Here is a 25445-nt window from a genome sequence, read left to right as displayed (position 1 = left end):
CAACCAAAACCTTACAAGCCTGCAAAATTTCAGATAGCGGATTTTCGTAGCACAAAGTTTTGTTTGTTTCGCCAACCAAATTTAATATTGAGTTTGGTAACAAATGTGACGGCATGCGGAAAACAGGATGCAAAAGTTTTTCTTCGGAAAAAGCTCATGCGAAGCGTAAATATCCTCACACGTACACTTTGTTACCTGTCGCCTTTTTACAGAGGCTTGTGTACTGTTCTCTAGCATGCAAAGTTTGGTTCTAATTGCCCACATTTTATTCTAGTGTATGGGGCGTCGGCAGAAGAGGACGGGTGAGCGAGGCTTGAGCGGGGGCCAGCCGGCTAAGAAAGGGGAAGAGCGTGCTGCACGAGGCTAGGGCCGGGCAGGAATGATAGATCCGTTCTGGCTGGTCTGGCCCATGGCGAACCCCGGAGAAGTCCACCAACGAGGTTCGGATCAGGACCGGCGGAAGCGGCGAGCCCCGACCATACCGGCCTAGTCCATGACGATTCCGGAGTGGTTCTGCAGCGAGACTCTGGCTGCGATAGCCTGGAACAGCTAGCCTACGCAGCACTGGCGTGGGAAGGACGATCCGCAGGCCTGGACATGGGCTCGGACTGTGAGCTTTGAACGACGGGCGACAACTAGGGTCAGCGGGTCCGGACTGCCGGCTCTTGAAGACGGGCAACCGGGATGTGCAATAAACCCATTTGCTGCCTTCTCGTTGTGTTGCGTCACTTCCTGGGAGACAAGCGAAGCACAGACCGATCGGGCGGCCACAAGTAGTGAAGACAACTCAAACTGGTGTCCAAATGACGACTCTAGAATATTCTCTAAACACTTGGACCTATCAAGGCTCCCGATGGTTTTAAAAAACTGCATGAAAAAACCAGGGACATGGCACGCAGGTGCACAGGGGGACTGCTGAAATCGGGGTCGCCGCCGCTCGCAGCAATCCGACGGGCAAACTGGCCGCCCCATTAACAGAGACGCCACCACTTGTGGCGCTGAATGCAGTACTATCGTGACGCCGCCTGGCCATTGCCGGCTGGCTATAGTGATTAAATTAGAGGTCCAAGCGCCACGCCACTGCTTTGCTCAAGACCTAACCTGGGCTCCGCACTTCGGTCCCTGGTGGAGAAGGACGCCCAAGAAATGGTTTCTGATCTTCGATGCCTCTTGGGTTTAAAGTAAGCAGTCAACGGCACTGTACATCCTCAGCGACCGGAAAATGGTGCAGCCTAAGCATGCCATATCCACATTCATTCTGTTGGGCAGTGTTTTATTGGTACACCGTTTCACTGGCCTTTAACCCCTTAACCGTTTTGGACAAGCCTAGCTCGTCCCGCTACAGCCCTTCACAAACTGTTTAGGACGGGTATTAGCTCGTCCGCGCACCCTACCTCGTGTTTTGATTTGGACAACCCAGGATCGGTCAGAGCTTAGGTAGTTTGCGGCACTGCTTAGAGGTGACAGCACATTTTCCTGTGCCTTGCTTTTGGCAAGCCCTCCTGGGGCTGTTGGATTTCATGATCCATGTGAGGTCACTTGTAGCTTCTGCCTTCTCTGCATAATTGTCTGCTGAAGCCATCGATTCGGCAACAGCTACTTCCAGCTTCTTTTTCTTCTTTCTCAATCTTTCAACTTCTTCGTCAATGCAGCGCCTTTTCACCTCCTTGCATCTTCAAGCTCCCGCTTCTTCTTGGCTTCCAAAAAAATCACGGTAAAGGTGTCTCGCAGAAGCCACAAACGTCCCGAGTCCCTTCGTGATTTCTACATTCAAGATGCCACCTGCCTTGTTTGCAGCGTCGCATACAATTCCCTGCAAGATGTAGGAAATGTCTTTCATATTTTCCACAGCAACCTGCCGATTGACACTGAATCCTCTCTCAACACTCGCTTGTCCGTGACTGAGGACAAGCAGAAGCTTAACGACTTCCCACAGTTCACTGTGTGATGAATTGATCTTCAGGAGGTCATAAAAAAACCTGTCCAAGGTGTCCGAAGTTCTTTCAAACTGTTGCAAATCATGCCTTCGTTCTTGCAATAGCTCGGCGTATTTCGCGTGCACAGTGTCTCTTTGACGATCACTGATCCTTTTTGCCGCAGTGAGAGAGTTCAAAACTTCTTTGATGCCTTCCAGACACTCGTCTGGCATCGAGCACATTTGCCTGGGGTCCAGTGATGTAAGGCCTCTTACTATGGGCAATCGTAGCGGGCTCTTCTCAAGTATCTTCTTTGTTATAGCGACAAGGAATTGCTTACACTGCATCCTAAATATAAATGCATCTTTTGCACTTACTTTGGAGCATTTCAGAATCTGTTGGGCTGCATGGCCGATGTCCACTTTCTCAAGTGGGGAGTGGTTGTTTGGATCGCCCATGTCAATCTTGACCATGCTGGTGATGCCTGTTGCCGAGCAGAGAACCGAGCATTTCACGAATTTTGTCACCAGCTTTCTCACCACACTTTCAAGGTCTTGCAGAGCCAAGTTGAGCTTTTCAGCACTAACGGATCATCGCAGAAGTTAGACGGGCATTGAAAAAAAGCATATTTTGGAAGATTCACATCTTTCTTTCTGGCAGATTCCACATACTTCTTTAGATCAGGCCAAAGAAGCAAAGCACGTTCAATAACTTAAAACATTTTCAACAAATCCATGCGCAACAAACTTGCACAGGAACAGTGTCTGCTCCGTTACAGTTAAAAAGTCCTCCCTTCATGCTGGGGCGTCCTGAAACAATGTGTTTAGGCTTGAGAGCAGGCCATCTAGTCCCCACTTGCTGGCTGTGATGCCTGCTTTGTAAGCATTGTGTACTGTGTGCAAGCCACAGCTGCCCAGATGCATACCTGCTCACCCTGTGGACTTTCAAATTCGTAAAAGTTCCGCAGCCGCAGCGGGGTGGGGGGGTGACGCGAAGCGATGTGCAGTTTAATGTCAGCCTGGCCAGCGAGCGAAACGCTTACATCACACGTGCACGTGCTATAGAATCCAAACCTCTCTCGCTTTTTCGGCGGCACGAAGCACGGAAATTTCGACGTGTAGGACTTAAGGAACACCTGAAAGTACCTCTTTTGAGGTTTGGAGTTCGGCATTGCACCGCGAAGCCACAGTGACCAGGAAAATGCTAGTTACACGTGCAACAAACACAGACGCCATACTTCTCGCCTCGAAACTGGCCGAAGCAACGAGGCCCAACAACGTCTGAGCACGCCGAACCAACGTGCACCCGTGCACCGCCGTACACACGAACAAAGGCTTCGAGCTTTGGATTGGTTTTCGATCCGTGGCCACCGGATAGACGGATAGTAAAAACCACGACGCTGCTGTGGACGGTATCTATCGTCCTCTTGTGGCGGTGCAAGATACCGCCCCCCCAACAACGGAATTACAAAAAACAACAACAACAACAAAAAAAAAAAAAAAAATGTTTTTCGTAAGATTTGAAGCAAGATTCGTAAAATCGTAAAATTAATCCCAATTCGTACATTTTACGAAAAATTGGGAAGAGTTGGCAGGTATGCAGATGTAAACACTGAACCCGATAATTCAGCTGCAGGTGTTCTTGCAGACCCTTTGAAAGCCTTCAAGTTGACATTCGGTCCATCCATTGACAGTTGGACGATCTTGTCCAACGGCAGAGGCTCCAGGGCACTCAGCAGTTTCTCTTCAATTCTTGTGCCTTTGAATGGCCCATAAACACAGACGTGTAATAGCATGTAGCGACCTTGTGTGACGCATCCCAGTACCTTGTGCGAACATCCATCTGCTTCTGTTGCAAGTATTCATTCAGAGACTCGTCGAAGAGGACAACATAATAGTCGCACAAGTCTACCTCTCGTTGGAGAGAAGATAAGAAAAAAAAATTGAGACCTTGGCATGCGACGTACAAAAACTTCTGCCTCCGCAGGAGAAGGCTCAAGCAACTTTGCTGTCGGGAAAGATTCTTCTGAACAAGTTACTTGTCTGTGAGCAGGACTTGTAGGAATAGTGCGATGCAGTTACCTTTAGTGTCCACAAAGTCTTTGCATCAGTCACTAGCTCATGCTTCTTGCACACACTGTCCAAGTCTGACGACTGTGATTGCGTTGGATCCAAGACGTTGGGTTCACGGACGATTCACTTCCAGAGGGCACCAAGAAGTTCTTGATTGAATTACTCACTGCCGCCTTCACAATCGTGTCGTGTTTGGCGCTTTTCAGGTGACTTTTCAGCGCGACTCTCCCATAGCAGCGATGTCGAGCGTTTTCGAGCAAGGCTCGCATTTAGCCCGATTTGGATTCGGCGGGTCCGGTGCAAGCCAGTGCCTATAACTGTCGTTGCTCAGCCGCGAGCGTTGGAACTTGCATTTCCCTGGCATTATTTCTCACTTGCAGTTGCTGCAGTAATTCTGACCACACACATTACACACCAGTTTACATTCGAGCAATGCCGGCAACTTCTGATCTCGTACCGGAAATAACACAAAGGAGTGGATTGGATGTGGATCTGGCTATGCCCTTCGGAACTGAAACTGAATCCAGAGTTGTCAGACGTTCATAAACATCTGCTAAATGCCGTCGTCAAACTCGAAAATCAAGAAATTTCAAGGATCTGTAAAAATTCCAGGACTTTCAAGGCCTTGAAAACGCTACTTTTAAATTCAAGGGTTTTCAAGGATTTCAAGGACCCCCATGAACCCTGGGTTCAAGAGGCGTTTTTTCTCTGTGCTGACCTAGCCTTACACAATGTATACCTGGGGAAAACTTTCTCGAGAAATGCAGTCTAATCAATGCACTCCATTTCTTTCCCGAACTGCCACAGACCCAGAGTAAAGCAGACCGCTGGAGTAGCGTCGGCACCGGTGCCTGGACAATCCCGCGGGACTGTCCCGCCTCCGTCAGAACGTCTGACACAAGGCTCTCAATCCTTGCCCAAAAGAAGGCAGCTAAAAGCTAGAATGACTAGTTGAGAAAGAGAAAATTCCCATCTAGTCCAAAGCTCTTTCTTTCGGCGAGAGGCTGGCTCACACGTCGGACTGCGACCAAGTGCTTTCTCATCTGTTGTGACCGCTTACAATGTGGGGAAACAGATCTGTGACCCTTTCTACGGAGAGTTTGACCGATAGGTAGAGCCTGCCACCAGATAAAAAGAGTGGACTTTGCGATGCCACAAGATGCAGGTTTCCTTTATTTTGGCCACTCCACTCTGTGTGCACTAGTCCCAAATCCCGGTTAGAAGCTGTTTTACAAAACACAATTTCTTGTGCACCGACATTTTGTTATGCCTGCAACTGATTGTCTGTCAAAGCGCCGGTCATCCTTTATTCATCTCTTAAAACAGAAGTTACAAGTAAGCTTTTTCCTTTAAGTTTTAAACAAACCGTTGCTTTCTCAAACAAAAGGGAGTCGGGCAATTGAGCACGCGAGTTCTCGGCAACTCTCAAAAATGGCGCCTTTCGCGGAACTGAATGCTGGCGGTGGTCATTTCGGAGAGATACAGTAGAATTCGCTAAGAACGCCCACCGAAAATGAGGAGGTAAATGGTGAAAACTATGGGGTGGGTGATGTTTTGGGGGTGTGACAGCAAAACATTTTTAAAATTTTGTGATAAACACCTGGGCACCCGCTACAAACCATATGACACTGGAACCGATACTGCAGATCGTGGATGCAGCGGATTCGCGTTTCACGGTGCGATAAACACGCAAGAACCCGCTACAAACTTGCGTGTCACGGGAATTCTCGCGTCAAGCTGCGATAAACACACAGGAGCCCGCTACGAGCTCACTCGTCCCACGTACTGGTACCGCAGATAGCACGGTGGATGCGATTCCCGTCGAAGGATGGGCGATGTTTCTTAATTTTTATGTTATGGATACCTAGCCAAAAAAGCAGCGTGGGCGATCTCTTGGGCGAGGGGAGAGGAGAATTTACACAAGACTTTACGGTAATACTGAAAGTATTACTAATTCACTTTTCAAAAAAGAGCAACAAATAAAAGGCGACAACCTTAAGAGATTGTAGCAGATAAGTAAGTTTCATCTGTTAATTGCGCGTTAAGTGCCGAAGACGCTTGCACTAACAAGAAACACGTTAATTACGTCGACAGACCAACACATTTCGGGCGTGCCTAATTGAGAGTGGGTCCGAAATTCAATGCCACAAAATGGTGGAGGCAAGATCCCTTCTCCTGGTTGCCAGACTCCCAGCCGTAATTGCTAAACCTGTCAGTATCTTCAAAAGAATGCCAAACTCTTCCAGTATGAAGATCAGTGGAACCCACTGGCACCACCTGTCAGGTGGGACTGCCTATAACTAGACTCAAGGATTTGCAGTATTTGCGAAACCAAATCTACACACTCTACGAGAAACGGTCACTTTTTATGACATTATCGGAATTACTGCAAGCCCCGAGTGATGCGTCAAAAAAGAGGAATACAGCTTGCAGGCGTTCTGGGGCTAACCAACAGATAACGCATTCTATCTACATATACGGTCAGAGTTGCGTGACCTTCCGAGGGCGCCTTTACCTGGAGCATTGCAGCCCCCATCTGGGCCGGCGACTTGGTGACCGTCACTCCAGCTGCCTTGAGGGCCTCGATCTTCTCCTTGGCACCCCCTTTGCCGCCGGCGATGATGGCACCCGCGTGGCCCATCCTCCGCCCAGGCGGCGCCGTAAGGCCGGCAATGAACGACACCACTGGCTTGGCACTGGTACCCTGGTACAAACAAAACACTGTCGGTAATTATCGTTGCTCCGCGAGCGGAACATCCGCGAAAGGCAATCTATCTCCGCTTAATCCCTCTTTCCCCCCTAAAACTGCTCTTATGTCTTCTTCCCCGAGAGACATCGTACTAAACCGCACTTACACCGAATTTTCGCTCCACCACTTTATATTCCACTACGCATCGACCATCCATTCAAAGTGGGCGTCCCTGATTGTAAGACTAACACATTTTGCTATTCATTTGTCCAAAGAACTCGTTTGGAATGGAACTACCTTTTGGCTTTCATTGTACCTATTGCTAATGATCAATCGTTTAAAACACTATTAACACCCTTCACTGCTTTGAGCTTCCGTCAAATGAGCGTAAAATTACTTTCTTTAGTTTTCTATTGTTATTATAATGCCGATGGCCCCCGATGTAAATACATAAATAAATCGGAAATGATATGCCTGCAACTCGTGGTCTCAACTATACCGCAAAATCAAAGTTCTGGTACGTCCACACAGTAACGGTGGTCGTCGGATTGTGAGCACACCCGGATGTTTAATTTTATTTGCAGAACTGAAACAGTATGCATGCCCTACTTCAACCTGGGACGAGGAAAACATGGACACTTGTTGCCCTTGTTTCTGGTTCGAGTATGAAAGTAAATCATTAACATACCTGCGTTCTTACAGCCAAGCTGTATACCTCTACCAGCCAAGGAAATTTTCGGGTTGTTGGCGTCGTAAGCAAAAAAAACTCCCAGCGAACAATTGAAGGCAAAACAGCATATCTCCTTTGAAATCAGGCATGCAGCATACAGCTCGGTATCCGTTTCAATAAAGAAACATGATGGATGATAAGGCGCGTGTGAGCAATAGGAACACCCTCCCACGCGTTCCGGTGAAGATTAGGTTTGCAGCTGCTTCGAAAGGGGTTGATGTCATTCGAAGCCCTCGTGTGAAGTGCAAACCGCATAATGGATGATAGCGGCGCCTGCAAACAATGCGAAGCACGTTCCTTCTCCCCGCGTGTGTTTCCCGGTGAAGATTACGGTTGCGCAAGCTACTCCGAGTGGAAAAGTACCCAACAGCATAGAAATCACGTAGTGACGTCACAACGCTTTCATGTATAAAAGGGTCCCTTGTCTCTGGTTTCACTCTTCGTAGAGCAACGTGTGGGAATTTTAAAGTGACGTCACAATGGGTAATTGTTGTGGGTGTCGTTTGCAGCTTCGCTGTCTAACCACTTTCACAACGTGGATTGTAGCCACAGTTTGTTTTCTGTCATCATTAATTACGAAGGTTTAAAAAGAAGTTTTTCTTTAACAAGTAAATCAGATTTATTTGATTTAAATCGGGTTAATTTTAATTAAATTGCCGTAGCCATAAAAAGGTGCCTTTTAATCATGATGCATTTTTAAACATGGCAGATTGATTGATCAATCTGTCCAATCACTAAAAGCAATGCTGAAGAAAGAGTTACATACTGTAAATTTAAAGTGGTGTCACTAACTGCTTTTTATTGAGTAAACCCTTCAACAGAAAAAAAAACAAAACACCTTGATGTGTAGCATTTGCTTTGTGCTTTAACTTTTTTTTTTCCACATGCCACCGTGGCCCCCCCCCCCCCCCTCCTCCTCTCTCTTCTTGTTGCACTGTATTACTATATCTGGCATTTATAATGTTTTGTGTAACTTTTAATACGAAAGCATTAAAGGGATTGTGAACCGAAATTCGAATTTAAAAAAAACGACGCTGGAGATGTAGGCGGGACGCTACAATCTCTACAACATTACTAGTAAAGCGATATCTCAAATGGACGGCCGTATTTTTTGGAAGAAGACGACGAGATTGAACCAGGCCGACGAGGCGCGTGACGTCAAGATACCTAGTTTCCTCCTCTCTTTGCTTCGCTCCCTCAAGTCCGCGAGGCCGAGAAGACGCGAGGCCGTTCCCTTTCCTTCTCGGAGAAACATGACGTCAACATTCCTGTCAAATGCGCCTCTTTTTTTTAAAAATATGGTCATCCGTTCGAGATATCGCTGTACAAGTGGTGTTTTGGTGTTTGTAGCATCCCGTTGCACGCTTTTGCCGCATGTTTTGTGGAATCCAGATTTCGGTTCAGCATCCCTTTAAGTGCCCCAGGGAGCAAACCGACGTCATCAGCTTTGAAGCCACGCCAAACGCCCCTTTCCCCAAATACAGAGAAGTGAAGCTGATATCTGATGGATAGGCTCCCATTGGCTGGTGTGCACCATCAAGGAACGAGGCTCTTATTGGCTCCTTTGCGGCGTAGTTCCAAGCAAAGCCACCAGAGAAGCCCTCTCTATGGTGGCGCAGCGCACGCAGTGACCTGGCAGCCGGTAAGAGGGAGCAGCTGGCGCAGAGCCTGCTGGGGCAAACTCCGGAGAGGCTGCACGGCTGATCTCAGCGCGGCCACTTCACGAGAGAGTGTGCTCGTCCATCGGCAGGAATCTCCGCAGTAGCGCAACGTGGCTGTCCATGCCACTACGCTGCAGACGTACTAAGGGAGCGGAAGAACGACATTCGTGCTTTCACATTCACAACTCATAAGAAAAGCTTAGGTGTCCTCGGACTTTTTTGTGTGTGTTTTCTATACATAATTTTTAATATATTTTGACCTGTTCCCTTTTTACTTTTGTGTTGCATTGTTCAAATGGTATTTTAGTTCTGTATAAACATTATATCCACTCCTGCTCAGGCCAAAATATTAACCTGCAATATCCTATAAATAAATTAAAAAAAGGCCTCATTGTGCCTCTAGGAAAAAAGCATTTGCAGAAACATTCCTTTTGTAAGAGGAAAGCTCCAGCAGACAAAGATGGCACTGACCGAGTTGTGCTTCTCGAGAAACTCGGCAGCACTCTCCTCTGCATTTCCACCGATTTCTCCAATCAGGATGATGCCTGTAACAAGAAGGTCCAAACGGTCAAGGGTGAGACTTTCAAAAGCAACTTTAGGTTAGTTTAAAACAAACAATACTATAAGCATTCAGTGCAAACTTACAATTGAAATTTTCCCTCGCACTGCTGAAGCAGCTCGCTCAAATCATTTTCCAAGAGCAGTCACAAACCACCCGACCCACGATGAAAGTGCAGAGCGGTGAATAGCTGGGTGCACTTTCTAGAAATGTTACGATTGTTCCATGTTTTGGGGCTGAGCAGCCACCACCCAGAGGACTGATATGGCAAGGAACATTTTTCAGTTGCTGTACCTTTAGCACACCACCATAAGAGCTTGTGTGCAATCGAGGAGTTTCACGGCGGCACTGAAGGTTGGGCTACCCAAAGATGCGAGTCATCTGTCGCCACATACCAAAAATAGGCCTTATTCATTATTAGCGCCATCTCTCGGCGGCTGCATGCACCATCAGAGCCTCAATGCCAACTTCGAGACTTGACCACTTTCCCCGCCATCCGCCGCAGTACGGACCCCTCTTTCCACCCGCAAAGCATTTATTGATATACTGATATTGTATACAGTATATTGATGGTGTCGGCCGTTGGAGAAAAAATTATGAATATTATCAAGCTGAAGTTTGTTGATGGCTTTTTCAATGAGAAGTTTGTTTTATTAAAAAAGATCTTCATTTGAGCACGAGAGCAAGCATCCTCACAGATTTGTTTCAGAATCGTATAAAATACTCGTTCGACCAGCGGGTGATGCTAGTTTGCACAAGGGGGAGTTGCGCGACATACTACGCAGGGCCGTCAACCCGTCAGGGGCAGTTCATCTTCAGTTGGCATTTGCAGCTGCGGATCTGAAGAATGCAAGCAGTTCTTGACCCTTGGCACTGCGTGTGCAGAGCAGATATGTGCAGACCTATGAGGGCAGCGTTGAATATAGAACTTTGGGTTGTTTTTAGATTAGGAATATTGCGTGTAAAAACCTCCCTCAAAATCAACTCATTGTACCTCTCGCACACACCAACTTTCTTCTTTATTTACTAATTTGCACAGCGTTTTTTATCGAGAAGACATTTTGCTTACAAATGCACGCATGTGTAGTTCCCAGATTATTTTAGGCACACACATGGCAGAATATTCACATTCCAAGTGAACTGCTTCTCTATTCAAACCTTCCAGTATAGCATAAAGATTGTACTGAGCACAGAGGAGGAGGCCTTTTGAATGCTATTAAAAGTTTAAAGCCATCTGCTGTGGAAGTTGTCACTAATCTTGAACTTGTTTGGGTCCAACTTAAAATATTCTATTTAATATTTGTTTTGGGTGTTTGTAATTACCACCCCGTCTGCTGCTGCCCCCACCCCCCCTCCCCAGTTTTGGAAGACTTTGATGATGAAGTTGGCACCAGCTTGGAAAAAGTGTTTTTAATGTACTCTATGTGGAGAGCAAGTCGTCTGCTTCTTATGCAAGAGTTGCGGTGACATCAGAATGATGCTGAGCTCCGATTGGTTTTGACTGAAAGAATAGTGGGTAGACCGCAACGCTAGATTCCTCAAGGTCTCACCACTCTTCTTTTTTTTTTCAATCAGCCAATAAAAGATTGGTGTTCTAACATCATCGCGACCCCTGTTCAAGAAGCAGACAAACTTGCGCTCCGCATAGCATTATTATCCTAACACTGGATTTCAACTCCCCCGGTATTAACAGGGCCGATGGTACTGTTCATCCTACGTGTAACAATCCTTTCGAGCAGGGGTCGCCAACCCACGGCCCGCGAGGCACTTTCATGCGGCCTTCAGCATGACACCAGAAAAGGCCCCCCCGGCCGCTTCCCCACAGACTGAAGGACCGCACAGCAGTTTTGACCTCAAATGGGGTTAGACGAGAACAAGGAACACTTCCAATTGGCATTGTCTGGCATCCCCTTCCATACTTAGGCAGAGAATGTCTTCACTTCCTTTCTGCCTTTTCTTAGACTGCCCCTTACGCTTATATTGGCGAAGAGCGCTTTTAGTATGATGGAGCTCCATACAGAGGTCGGCATTTTAGGTCGCCCTCACTCACCCTCACCCTCACAGCCACACTCACCTAAGCCCCTCACTCACCCTCACCCTCACAGCTACACTTACCTGCAGCTCTTCACTCACCCTCACCCTCACAGTCACACTCACCTTCAGCCCTTCACTCACCCTCACTGAATCTCACGCCCCTCACCGCCCTCACGCCCCTCACTCACTCATGGCCCTCACGTCCCTCACGTCCCTCACGGCCCTCACGGCCCTCACGGCCCTCACTCACCCTCACACTCATGAATTTTCCTGGTTCAGAAACTCACTCACCCTCACCTCACCTGTGAAGATGAGGGTGAGTGAGGGTGAGTGAGGGCCCTCATGAGTGAGGTTTGCCGAGGTATGGCTCCATAGTGGTCTAGGAGCTGGTTCAGAACGACTCTTTGGAAGATTTGAAAGGATTGAAGTGGTCAAAGCAACAGAGAGTGTCAATTGTTAGCATCTATGTCCTGCTAGCAGGCGGGAAAGGCGCTCCATGGATCCAGTGACTTTAGTCTCTGTCCGAGACGTACCCTTGGTCTCCGGGTCGTGAAGGAAGATGTCCAGGCAGTCGATGAAGTTGGTCCCATTGAAGGGGTCGCCCCCGATGCCGACGCAGAGCGACTGCCCCAGCCCCACCTGCGTCGTCTGGTGTACCGCCTCGTAGGTGAGAGTGCCCGACCGAGACACAATGCCGATCTTGCCCTTCTGGTGGATGTGGCCCGGCATGATGCCAATCTTGCACTCCTCGGGCTGAAAACACATCCAGGGGCTGGCTCAACTCGTTGCCAATCATCCGGGCTACTTGCTCACCCAAAAAGCTACACGAGCCTTCAATAGGGCCGACAAATTCAGGGGGAGGAGGACACCAGAGTGCACGGGGACGTCGGAACATCGAGCGCTGACTGGAATCATTAGTGGCGAGATGCAAAGCTAGCTGCCATTGTCCCCATGTGCTCTTATCTGATCTTCGCCTCCAATTCCTCGCCGTAGAGGGCGGAGAAAGGCGGTCAAAAAGAGACGGGCTGTTTATCCCACGGTGCAATGTAGGCTAGTGCAAACACTTATTATCTTCGTTTTTTTGTCCCTTAAGAATAGTTACGGTATATCATTTAAAAAATATGCCCTCCCACCTTAAGAGGGGAAATTCTGGGATTACGGGTGATTATCGTATCAAAACGAGTACTAATGAACGATTTTATGTCATCCATTTTCCGGAAAGTTAAATGTTTCCTTGCAAACCTTGTATAAATGAAAATCACAAAGCGAAGCCGAAACCTTGCCCGCAGTAGGCAACATTGATTCTGCTCGTCAACTACCGGACATCACGAGGTACGGAGACGTCGGCTATGTCATCAACAAAAGCGGCGGACGCCCCGCACTCTCTCGTTTTTCTTTCTCACCCTCCGCACCTTGAAAAAGAAGAAACAAACAAAACAATTCTTCCAGTCGTAGACGTTCCACGCAGTGTTGGCTGTCCACACAGTGGCGCTGACTGCGCTGCTCAGTGCGTCGCCTGCGAGCTTGGACGGATTTTGTTGACCGAGGAGCTGCTCAGACTTCACTCGCCGGCTTAAAAAATGTTTAGGCGGAATTGCATCGTAATATTTTACATGTAGGCATTTCATATGACATGACGTAGGACTGCATCGTTTTCCCAACATCGAAATTTGACCGGCGTTGCTTTTTAAAAAGAAAAATCTAACCGATTAAAAGCCAAGATCTATGTCATACAAAACTGCATAGAAGGCGAAAGGGGTAGGTGAATGGCAAAACTATGACATATAGTTTTTCTCCGGACTTCTCACTTTAGCACAAACAAAAGGAAGGTCCAATGTGTTATGACTTTGTTAATTTAACACCTTGCCTGCTCACTTTTGTCTTGCAGGTGTGGTATCTTGCTCTAAATGGACTTCTGGTCTGAGTCTCACTGATGTGCAGACGCCAAAGTTGATAAAATGCTTGCAGAATTCGCATTGTTTTCATCACTCCTGTCACAGTCCATCAATCTAATGTCAGATTCCGAAAATTCGAAAAGGCTCATGGATTTGTCGTCACATATGCCTCAGCATTAATCACTTTCAAAAAAAAAAAAAAAATTGCATCTCTTTATTGGCTAAAGCGGACCTCCACGCCAAAGCCAGTTTGCTTAAGCGCAAACGCTTACAAACGACCGCTTTGTTTCTCCTTGGCTAAATGGAGCGTTCTCTCTCTGCCAAACAGCACAACAAACAAGCAAACAACCCAAGGTAAATGTAGCAACAGGTATGCTTTTGCTATCTGCCGGAGAGCGTGCTAAACAAGCGCCGAAACCAAAACACGAGTCACACTCGTGGGCGGGCTTTATGGTCCATAACGGGTGGTTCTCATTAGTAGGTACAAAGTTAAAAAGTGGTCGGAATATTTGCTACAGGCAGTACTAAACTGTTCTGCATGGCAATGCATGGTAAAAAAGGTAAAAAAGACCACGCGAGAAAATAACCTGAAAGACCATCCAATGTGACTGCCAGCAGTTGTCTGACAATCTGTGCCTTCACAAGTGAGATGCAAAGGATTATTGTTCAAGGGGCTCTTCTATGATATTTGAGCTTCTGCCATTTGTATGTTAGTATTACCCCATTAGTGGCTACTCAAGAAACAAGTAGTAGCCATGCATCCTATTTTACTTCCATCAGGCAAAAACAGTTTAACGTCTGGTGGCACCACAGCGTGTTGAAAAAGCGTGATTGGTGGCACAGTGGTGACGTCATCGGCAAGCCATTCTGCAAATGGCAGTGTTGGCAAGAGCTGTCAGAACTCTCTTATGCAGGCAAAACGAAGTGCACATTGTAAACCATCGTTACTCTTTTGAGAAATACTTATTATTGAGCGAGAAAGCTGGAAAATATAGAAAAAGATGTTTCACATGTGCAAAACAAGAAGAAAAAGAAAAAGTGACAAGCCTGCTTTTTAGCAGCGGAACTAGTGAACTGGCGCACAGGTGCACTAGCGCACTGAACGGTAGCCCTCGCATGAGCGCCCCATTCGGAAATAGGAACTTTGGGACCAGTGTGTGGTACGCCCATTTCTGCTATTTGAATTTGCCGTCCTTGCAGGACGCTTGGACGGACGCCATATTGTGATCTTTTTCTTTTTTTTTTGCTGACATTTGTGTGACATTCTGGAGAGAATAAATGCTCACTTGCACTCATTAGCCCCATAATTTGCTTCGTTTTTGAACTTATCATGGTGCAACTCCTTGCACCAAAATGCTGCTTCGATCACACCACCGCACTGGACTCGCAACATGTTTGGTCAGGCTCTTCCAAGAGCAGTGGGGCACGGCAAAGTGGGTAACAAGCGTCGTTCTGCATGGTACGCATTGGGTTCGCTGAAACTGAAGTGTGAACAGCCCAGGCTCGTTGGTGACGCCGATCGCGCTTGAAGCCTGAAGCTACGATGATGCAACGGGCATTAGCAATGAGGCAACAATGTGTGCACATCCTCAGCGCAACAGGCATGGACCTAACTTGCAGCCAATTGGCCAGCAGCTTCACGCAACCCTCCAAACATTGAACTTTGCCGAATGTGTCAAAGAGTGGAAATGCTTCACTTGTTTTTGTAATAATAATTTGCTTATAATTCCCAAAATAATGTAAATTTCTGAAAAAAAAAATTTTTCCCGTGTTTCTACAATCAATGAGGTCCGTTTCAGAGCAAATTTTAGACCAGTCACAAAAATCCTTGGAGGGCCCCTTTAAAAGAATAATGATTACAAGTTACACAGTGCTTCTAAGTCTCACGCAGCCTGGTAAAAAAAAAGGGGCAGGGGACATAAGACCGTTCTCTTCCAGTCACTGGCCGAGCAATGCCTGGCACTGTAAAGCGTTTCTTGTGGACCTGACGTTAATATATGACATGCTGGACAAGCTCCTTGCACTTTAGCAGTGAATGCTGAAGAAAAATCATGGCAAGAGCTTTGTGGGAGGGGCTCGTACTGCAAGGGCAGGTGAAGAAGGAGGCAACTGAAGCTGGGAGCCCACCTTGATGATGCCTGGGCAGTTGGGCCCCACGAGGCGCGTCTTGCTTTGCTGCATCAGCTGGTTCTTGACCCGCACCATGTCCTGCTGGGGGATGCCCTCCGTGATGCAGACCACCAGCGGCACCTCCGCCTCCACCGCCTCCATTATGGCCTTGGCCGCCACCGGTGCCGGGACATAGATCACCGATGCATCGGCGCCCGTCGCTGCCCGAGCCTGCAGTGGGGCCACCCCTGTCAAGCAGACACCCCAGACGCCCCACAAAATGGGGAACAATAGGGCAGACTTTGTTCCACCTGAAGAGACCACGTATGTTTTAAACTTCTCATGATCTGCAGTTCATATCTTAACTAGTTTGGTTTATGTAAAAAAAATGTGTATTTGTGCAATGTGTGGCAATGTCATACATGCGAATATTTCTTCTGCCTTTTGCAGCCGAGTGATGTGAAAACTGGGGGCTGGGGTCCCGTCAGAAGACATGCTTGTCTTCTTTTACCCTAGCCCCCTCAGTACCTTCGTCTGAAATAAGGCATATGCATATACAGGGTTCTCAGCAAAACGCGGAAAAAATCATTCCTGCTGAAACTATGTATCGTACAGAAAACAGGCTTGTGATGTTCTGGTCCTAGGCCGCAGTTAGGAAAATTATTAAAGGTGGGATAATTAAATTGCTCATTATTTTTCCGTAATTAACTTTTCTAATACTGTGTTTAAGGGCATGGTTTCAATTAGAAAATTGGTGAGCATCATCGAAAAACGCTAAAACAATAAATTTCAGAACGAGACAAGACATGCGCTGCATTTTACTCCTTTCTGAAAAACCGCACAACTTTGATGGGTTATTCGGTTTGGGTTTGCAATCGAAGCGCTTCTGTGCAACCAACATCTGCTTCGCAGTCTTCGCCCAACGCAGCAGAAGCAGGTTACACTATTTCTCCACGGGGCGCAGTGTCGTCGGTGGCAAGAAGTGCTCTGATTGCAAACCGAAACTTAAAAACCTGTCAAAGTTGTGTGGTTTTTCAGAAAGCCATAAAATGCAGCACGTGCCTTCTATTATTCTGCAATTTATTGATTTAGTATTTTTCTATGATGCTCAGCCAGTTTCTAATTGAAACCATGCCCTTAAACACAGTATTAAAAAGTTAATTATGCAAGAATCATTAACAACTTAATTATCCCAAACTTTAATATTTTCCTAAATGGGCTCCTGGCCCAGGACCAGAATGTCACAGGCCTTTTTTCTGAGCGATCAGTAGTTTTGGCAGGAACAATTTGTTCTGCATTTCGCTGAACACCCGATAGTATACATAACACAACATGCTCCTTTCCTTATCTTCCTCCCCATTTAGCCTCTTCCCTCAAACATCCTGTCTCAAATGTCACTGTTCTCAGTCCTCCGAGATGAAATGAGAAAAAATGGCAGACTGCTTTGACTAGCACACATTTAGGCTTGTACATCACCCTTTCAAGTAAACCATGATCAACGCAACAAACTCCAAGATAACCGCATGCTGCTTCTGTCTTGCGCTCATTGTCTTGCTAATCGCAAGAGCAGATGACACATTCTAGGCACATAATTGGAATAGATAAAAGGAACCCATAGTGTTTACTGTAGTCCACTTTAAGGAAATAGAGTATAGTGAGCCTTTAGAATAAAATATTTTTCCTTTAGCAATGATACTGTCAGATGTTCTTTGCTTTTTGTCTATGTTCAGCGTGTTCAAACAAAGAATTTACAGGGTTTTTCTCACCACAAAAATAAACTATGCATTGCCAAACGTTCATTCTCTGCCCAAATATAGCCCTAGTGGTCGGAACCAGATGCCAAAGTTTCAGAACCAAACATTATCTCATTCAAAATTTATAAGTGATCTTCTAAACATTTTAATGGGAAAATGGGGCCCGTGTTTGTTCGTTTTTGATAACCGGCGTCATTCAGCTCTATGTACCTATTTGAGAGTTCCGTCGACAGCCATTGTCCCATTAAAAATTTCAGAAAATTGTTTATAACTTGTGAATAAGATAACGATTAGTTGTGAAACTTTGGCATCTGGTTCAGACCACAAGGGCTACATTTGGGAAGAGAATGAGCCTTCAACAATGCATAGTTTATTTTTGCAGTAAAAACAACCTTTTTTTTTTTGTTTTTTGTTTTTTTTGTTTTTTTTTGGGGGGGGGGGGGGGGGATACTGTATTACATGTTGATTAATGCTTGATAACAAAACATGATGTGCCAAACAATAATGATTGTCACTTGAACAAAAAACAGAACTTTGCATCGAGCACAACTGTATAACATCACGATTAAAGGGCAACTCCGGCCAGAACTCAAAAGGAAATAAATTACTGGTATTCATTTAGTTACACAAAATACAACCCCAGCCAAAATATTATGTAAAGGGGACACCGCATTCCCAAGTAATGCCGATAATAAAAATGCGACCCGCTGCGAGCAGCCGCTCCTTAGCGGGCCGTCAGCGGGTCACCGATCGCTAAAGCAACCTTGGGCCGTGACGTCATTGTCATTCTTTTTTTTTTTTCCTCCAGTCCGGACGGGCGTACACGTACAGTGTAAAGTGCGCTCCCTTGAACCGCTACCGCCGCTACTTCGGCTGGTGATTGGCGTGCTTAGCCGTTGCTTTTATCTGTAGCCCGTGTAGCTTTAGTATAGACTTTTTTTTTTATTTGTTTGAGTGGACGCCAAGGCTCATTTTAGCGAGCAACTCGGTGCGCACTCCCACGAATCGTGGTGTCAGAAGCACTCTCCCTGTGAAGTTCGTCAGAAGGTGGCAGTGGGTCATGTGCATATGGGTCAAGGCTCCAGCTATCGTAGTCTTCGATGTCTTCACTAAACAACGTGTCTGCTAAAAAAAAAAAAGAAGCCCATTTGGTTTGAACATTGGCACATGACCTTCAAGATCAAATGCTTTATTTATCCCATATAAAAAAAGAAAACAAAAATGAAAGCAAAAAAAAAAAAAAAAGTTTGTGGGTTCTTGATATACGTCCGGCATTAAATTAATGAAATCGATGATTCCAGCCGAACCACACTGAAGTTGTAAAGTAAAACATGCAGTCAACATAGCAATGAGCTTCGCATAACTAAGTAACATGTCGCACACAAAAGGTAAACGTGATAAAAGTACCCGGATCAATAAAACAGTCATTGTCATTGTAAAGTGCAGTGTTCAACATGGAGCATGCATTCACGCTCCGTTGAGTGGGGAATGGTGGGCATGTAGACTACAACCACTAACTAGCTCCAATAACAAGTTTTTTTTTGTTGTTTTTTTTGTAACTTTTGAGTGCGGCAGGGCTTTTCTTTGATATTTTTAGAAATTAGATCCACCACCTAGACGAACTTATGTGGTAAATTACAGTGTCATAGCTTGCAAATTATGTTTTTACGCACCTGAGGAAAAAAAGAACAAAAAAACAAACGTATACAGCCCAGCACACGCGTGCTCGGACGCCGCGGCCCGCGCCGGAGAGCCCAAAGCTTCGTGTCTGGGACTGACATTCAGCGCAAAAGCGAGAGGTCAGGAGATGAGCACGGACATGTGTACGCACGGCGATTTCCACCCGAGTACTGTACGTACGGTACGCCACTGCCAGCGCAGCGTAGAGCAACGCCGCTCCATCCACAGAGCCCCGATCACTGTAGCTTAAATGGACAGCGTACTCATTGAACGAGAACGACCATGACGTCACAGGCTGATTTCCAGTGTTGCCGGGGCCTCGAGCGGCTAGTTTCGGTTTCATTGACCGCAGCCCAGACAAAAATTTGAGGCGTCGATATCTCTAAAACTATGCAGAATAACGAGAAAAAAATTGCACCTTGTAATTCAGGGACGCTGACTGCGCTAAAAGCAGTCATAATCCAAAAATCAAAACTATGGACCGGAGTTGCCCTTTAAAGCATGCTGCGATAAACAAATATAAATAAAAATATTGGCAAAATGTGCCATAATTTCTGGTCATAACCAGGCAATGCTCGTCCCAGACATTTCGGAAAAGTTATTTCAGTGGAACAACACTGCCATAAGCCAACAGTAGCAAAAAAGTGGTGGTGAGCAAAGCTGGTATAAGTTTACAGCAATCTCCCAGGCTGGCATAAGTTCACATTTGGAGCACCAGCTAACATGTATGATTCTTAAAGGGGAACGGAAACTAAATTTTAGGGCTCATTTCATCGCTTAGGTATACACCACGTCGCATCAGCCCCTGAGAAACATCAATCTTTCGTTTGAAAACGCAAGAAAAGTAATTTTAAAATGAATAAAACGATTTCCCACTTGCACCTGGTAATTGGGGGGCCGAAGCTTTGTTGGGGGATCGTGAAGTGTTGCTCCTCCCGCAGTAGCGCCACCCTCGGCAGTACACCATACTCGTGTAGACACCCAACCCATGAATGCAATGGCACAATCGCACTGCTTTGCGCGGCGCGCGATTGTTTTGGTATCGCCGAGTTGTTTCCGCGTTTATTCATTACGTTTGCATGCAGGATGCCGCTCTATTGTGCAGCAGAGGGCTGCGGCAACAGCATGCTGAACTGCGAGACGCCGGACCACGGGTTTCCGAACGATGAGAAATTTTGAAGCGTATGGATCTGTCTCGCGCGCCTGTCATCTTTTGGGCGCCGGTGAAGACTGATTGCCTGTACGGTGACCATTTTCGCAATGAGGACTACAAAAGGCGACCCACTCCCCTCGGGAGTCTGAGTCTTCCTACCATGAATATTCGGTTGCAACCAGGGGTTGTGCCGACTATTTTTTTCCAAGAAAAGAAAAGCAGAAGAGCTCAGCGAACAGCACGAAAAGCGAAGCAAACTGGTAAGTGAGCACTCTGTTAATAAAAAAAAACACTTAATAGCCTTTAAGGTGGTCAATCATAGATAAATGCAAGGCATTTCTTGGTGACCCCGACCCCCTTTAGATTTTGTCGGGCGGACAGTCGGATGGTTTGTATGGTTCTAGCCCGAATCGCGTATCTATCGCCATGTGCAAGAGTGACTACTCATCCTCGCTGACATCTTCAGGGTCCCCTTGGTAGCTGAAATCAGCGTCCTCTCGAGTTCATAGATCAGGGCGGAACGCATCGCTGACTACAAGTGCTGGAATGAATACGTCACGACGGTCGTCGTGCAGCTGTGCATTCCTCCGCCGCTCCAAACAACAAATTGTGACACGCAAAAGCCACCGTGTGGCGGCGCTCATAATCACGCCAGCTTTTGGCTGTACTGAAGAGCCTGATGTCACGATTGCGACGGAGTTCCCATGACACATCGCATGCCTCGATGGCAGATTTTTTTAGCGCTCGCTAGAGCCGGACTCTTGAAACGAGAAATATAGCGATCCGCTCAAAATACGAACGTGCAATTGTCATTTACGGATATGATAGGTCATATTTCACCCATTCTGGAAAGACTTCCTTATATTTTTATTTTCGTTTCCATACCCCTTTCACCAACTGACACAAGTCACGCATGTGTTGCACACTTTCATACTGAATTAAATTTTGGCCCCAATGGCTTGACAATTGTTGGCCTCCCAAACGCCACTTTGCCAATAGGGAAAGCAGCCTGGAATAGGGAATGGGTCCCAAGGCTCTGAAGGAAACAAACGGCCATACCTCTTTGACACTGTTGAAGACGGGCAGGCCTAGGTGCGTTTGGCCCCCCTTCCCGGGTGACACTCCCCCGACCAGTCGGGAGCCATACTCCAACGCCTGCTTGCTATGGAACGTGCCCTGGGCGTGCACACACTCTTGTTAGATCGCTTCTTGCAAACACTTTATCTATCCTAATGCCTCTGTTCCCTTTCCTCCGTCTGCACAAGTGTTCCAGTGTACAGAAAGCTTCTCATGTTGCCACCTTCTCATCCAAATATTTGCATAGCCTTAAATTTCAATCAACTAAATTTGCTTAAAATAGAAGGCTAAACACATATAGAGGGTTTTTCAGCCTCCTGACAATAGTATCCTAAAGGTTTTAATTTCAGTGTTCATATGTGCTGGCTAAAAATGGGCAATATAAATAGGAAAAACATATCCATATCAAAGAAATCTTACGCACCAACTATATCCAGCTGGGGTATTATCAAAACACTTGAGAGGGAACACTTGTTTAAAAAGCAAAGCACCTTGCTCCGAGTAGTAGAAAAACCTTTAACGGAATCCAAAACTAGAGGCATTTCGGTATTACTCAAATGTAATTCTGTTCATAAAGCATATATCCCTGGGCAATCTCATTGAACCCTTTGCAAATTATTTCTTGGCATCTCCCAAGCATCCATGATAGCCAGGTAATGGTATAACCTGCATATGCCGAGCACTGTTCCTTAGAAGCCTTTCATATTACCACAGAGTGCCCAAGATAAACAATATTTGCATATTTGGATTTCTTAAGAGACTGATTCAGTCAGTAGTGTGAGAAAAGCTGGTAAAAGTTTACACCAATTTCGTAAGTTCATATTCGGAGCACCTGCCAACGTATCATTCGGAACCAACTGACAAGTCATATGTGTGTTGCACACATACCTATGACATATCTATGTCGACAAGGCTCCTATCGTGATTAGTAGAGCCTTCGGTGAAAAGAAAGCAGTAGCATGTCCACGAACACTTCAGGGTTCTAAAGTCCAATCGCTGCACAAGCCTCGTGCGAGAGATCCCTCAAAATGAAAGGTTGCAGCACTTCTCACCTGCTTGCCGGTGAAACCTTGACATATTACTTTGGTGTCCTTGCCGATTTTCAGGGCATTTCTTGTATTTGAGTAACATGTTCGAACACCTGCTGGGAAGCCTGTCGTGCGAAACAAGAGGTGCGACGAATTTTACAATCTTTCTGTCTCAAAAGGTCAGCCACATATCAATCAAAACAATAACTCGGCTGCCGAGTAAAAAAAAAAAAACAATCTGCGGGAACAACTTTTGTGCGGAGTAGGAAATTTTAAAACAGTCTTGAAACTAGAAATTAATTACCAGTTTTTCTGAGCTATCGAGTAACTCAGTAATTAGTGAGCGTAAGCGCTCATGTAACGAAACACAATTTAAAAAAAAAAAATATTAAAATTGCACGTTTTTATACACACGTCTACGGACCAAATTTAAGAAATCAACGTTCGCTGATAGCGGATTATTATATCCCTGTTGACGTAGCCTTTTATGACCTTCTTGTGATAGTGGAAAGGACGTCCACACACTGCTAACACGCGTCCAGATGATCTGGACCAACAAATATACGCTCGCGGGCGAGTCACAACCCCACTCTACTTATGCCGGTTGATGGTCATTATTTCAAGTAGGATCCCAGCAAAGCATAATTAGGCCCGAAATTTCTCCGACACTAAGCCTGCACGGAATTTCCCCGACACTCGTGCAAATGAAACTAACTGGCCCAGAGCAGCAAGGTAGGAAACGTATTGTGAGCTTCTCCGGGCGCATTTTGAAGCTCGAACAACACTGGCTCCAGGAAGCGGCGAGGTCGAATACCGACGTTCCCTCTGCTACTGATTATTCAAGGACAAGACAACGGAAATGCGCAGCGAGGACCCCAACTAGCAGACAAACACAAACGGGTGAAAGTCAACACGGGCTAGTTTTTCTGGTCGTATCCATAGTTACTATCATAGCTATAATTTGCCCGGGGGGTTACACTTTGAAGGTCCCGAACCGGTGCTTCGACTAATACCGATACTATTCGGTAACAGTTCACTCTGAACGCCGCCAAATAAGTGCTGGTTCTGTTACTATCTCTCGTGGAAGTGATCACTAAACTGCGATCCCCGGAGTCGTGAACAGCTCGAATAATTGAGCAGAAGCAAGGCGTGGAGCAGCGGCGACTTATCAAAGCAGATCCCGAGTTCTCCAACGTGGTCAAACAGTTCGCGCCGACCTGGTCGATCCACAGCCTACCACGCTTGGACGTTCCCTCGGAGAACGCGGATGCAACGGAGAAAAGTAGTCCAAGAAGCACACTTACTCGCAGAAACCCTGGAAACGAACCTGCAGCATGCCATGTCTCCCTTCGACCCCGGGGATGAAAAGATGAAAAATACAAAAAGTGAGGGCGGCAGGGTCGATGCAGAATGGACATAATGGATAGACGCTAACGGCTGTACCCTTCATAACTGGTGGTAGCTTGCGTCATCTATCCTGGAAACTAAAAGGAGCAGGTCACGTGGACGGTGCGACGTCTCCGTGACGTCGCCGTGTCGTCTGTTGCGTGATGCCGCTCAGGCAATTTTTTTTTTTTAAATTACGCCCTTACATGGCACGCAACTTAGCGCAAATTATCCTAAAATGCTCCTTTATTATGTCAAAAATTATTGACGTCCTTTCCATCCCCACAATATTGAAGAAACAGTGATTTTCTCACGTTCCCCATGCATTTCTGATCGGAGTTGGAACCCCAGGGCGTTCGCCGCTAATCGCCGAAAGATGGCGTTCTAGATTGCGCTACTCTGCGCTACTCTCTGCGCTACTCTTGCGCTACTCCAGCGCTACTCTGCTCCCTTGAGTCTCGCGAACTTTTGTCAAAGCGGATTTTTAGGTCGAACTTTCGGGATTTGACTGGGTCGAACCGGTTCGACGAACCTTTGAAACTTTTCACCAGATTCGACCGGTTCGACTTTGCGAACAGTGTGGCCAGACCTTGATACAAGCCTGTCTAGGTTTGGTAAATTTATTTTTATGCAAAAGTTTTTTTTTTCTTTATGAACATTTGCAATTAAAAGAAACCAATTCTAACCACTGAAGAAGTTATTAACTTAATTTTTTGTACCGTATTAAATAAAATAACCAATCAGCGGTTCCCTTAATTCATCCCTTAGTCATCACCATCCAATCCAAAGCCAACTGGCCAGCCTGTCGCGCATGCGCACACGAGTCGAATCTCAATACAAGGTTCATCGAAATTTTCACAAAAAGTTTGAAAAAGTCGAGCCTGGTCAAACTCGAACCTCGGCCGGTTCGCAACACCCCTTATCGCAATGACAATTGAGATCGTGGGTTCCATCCACTGGTTCGATCGGTGGTCGAACCTGAGTCAAACCATGGTCAAACTTTTCATAAAATACGAAAATTCGAACCTGGTCGAACTCGAACCTCGACTGGTTTGCGACATCCCTAAACAGGAGTAGGGGTGTCGCGAACTTTTGTCGAACCTCAAAGTTTGACTGGTCCGCCAACTTTCGACCTTTCACTAAAAAGTAGGAGTGTCGCGAACCGGCCGAGGTTCGAGTTCGACCAGGTTCAACTTTTTCGAACCTTTAGTGGAAAGTTCGACGAACCTTATATTGAGGTTCGACTCGTGTGCGCATGCGCGAAAAACTGGCCAGTTGGCTTTGGATTGGATGGCGATGGCTAAGGGATGAAGTAAAGGCAGTGCTGATTGGTTATTTCTAGGGGTGTCGCGAACCGGCCGCGGTTCGAGTTCGACCAGGTTCGACTTTTTCGAACTTTTAGTAGAAAGTTCGACGAACCTTGTATTGAGGTTCGACTCGTGTGCGCATGCGCGACAGGCTGGCCAGTTGGCTTCGGATTGGATGGTAATGGCTAAAAGATGAATTACGTGCAGCGCTGATTGTCTATTTTATAGCGAGTTCGTTTCACGGCACTCGTGCCCACGCGTGCCCACTCGCAGCGTGGAACGGGTTCGTTTCGGCCGGCACTCCACGAGTGGTTGCACTCTCCGAGTTCGTTTCAGCGCTGACACCCCACGCGTGCATGCACTCGCTGCACCGAGAAAATCGGGAGTGCGCCAAA

General features: G+C 46.5%; 1 protein-coding gene across 2 annotated transcripts in view; it reads right to left on the bottom strand.

The window, feature by feature from the left end:
- LOC8032695 (succinate--CoA ligase [ADP/GDP-forming] subunit alpha, mitochondrial) overlaps positions 1–23780 on the bottom strand; it is a 29516-nt gene extending 5736 nt beyond the window's left edge. Inside the window, exons 1-7 of one of the 2 annotated variants that reach the window (XM_002399475.3) lie at positions 23662–23780; positions 22382–22482; positions 21312–21428; positions 15684–15896; positions 12195–12414; positions 9540–9613; positions 6504–6692 (exon numbers count right to left, since the gene is read on the bottom strand). In XM_002399475.3, the coding sequence (XP_002399517.2) occupies positions 6504–6692; positions 9540–9613; positions 12195–12414; positions 15684–15896; positions 21312–21428; positions 22382–22482; positions 23662–23698 (951 nt within the window). In that variant the 5' untranslated portion in view covers positions 23699–23780. Of the gene's footprint in view, positions 1–6503; positions 6693–8997; positions 9211–9539; positions 9614–12194; positions 12415–15683; positions 15897–21311; positions 21429–22381; positions 22483–23661 lie in introns of those variants that run through there. The other variant, XM_042287523.1, reaches the window with a different exon arrangement.
- Positions 23781–25445: the final 1665 nt, after the last annotated feature.

The sequence above is a fragment of the Ixodes scapularis genome, unplaced genomic scaffold (assembly GCF_016920785.2).
Source record: "Ixodes scapularis isolate PalLabHiFi unplaced genomic scaffold, ASM1692078v2 PGA_scaffold9__187_contigs__length_104089568, whole genome shotgun sequence".
In the NCBI taxonomy this organism is placed as follows: Eukaryota; Metazoa; Arthropoda; class Arachnida; order Ixodida; family Ixodidae; genus Ixodes; species Ixodes scapularis.
Note: the sequence above shows the minus strand (reverse complement) of the source record. Positions and strands in the feature narration are given on the sequence as shown.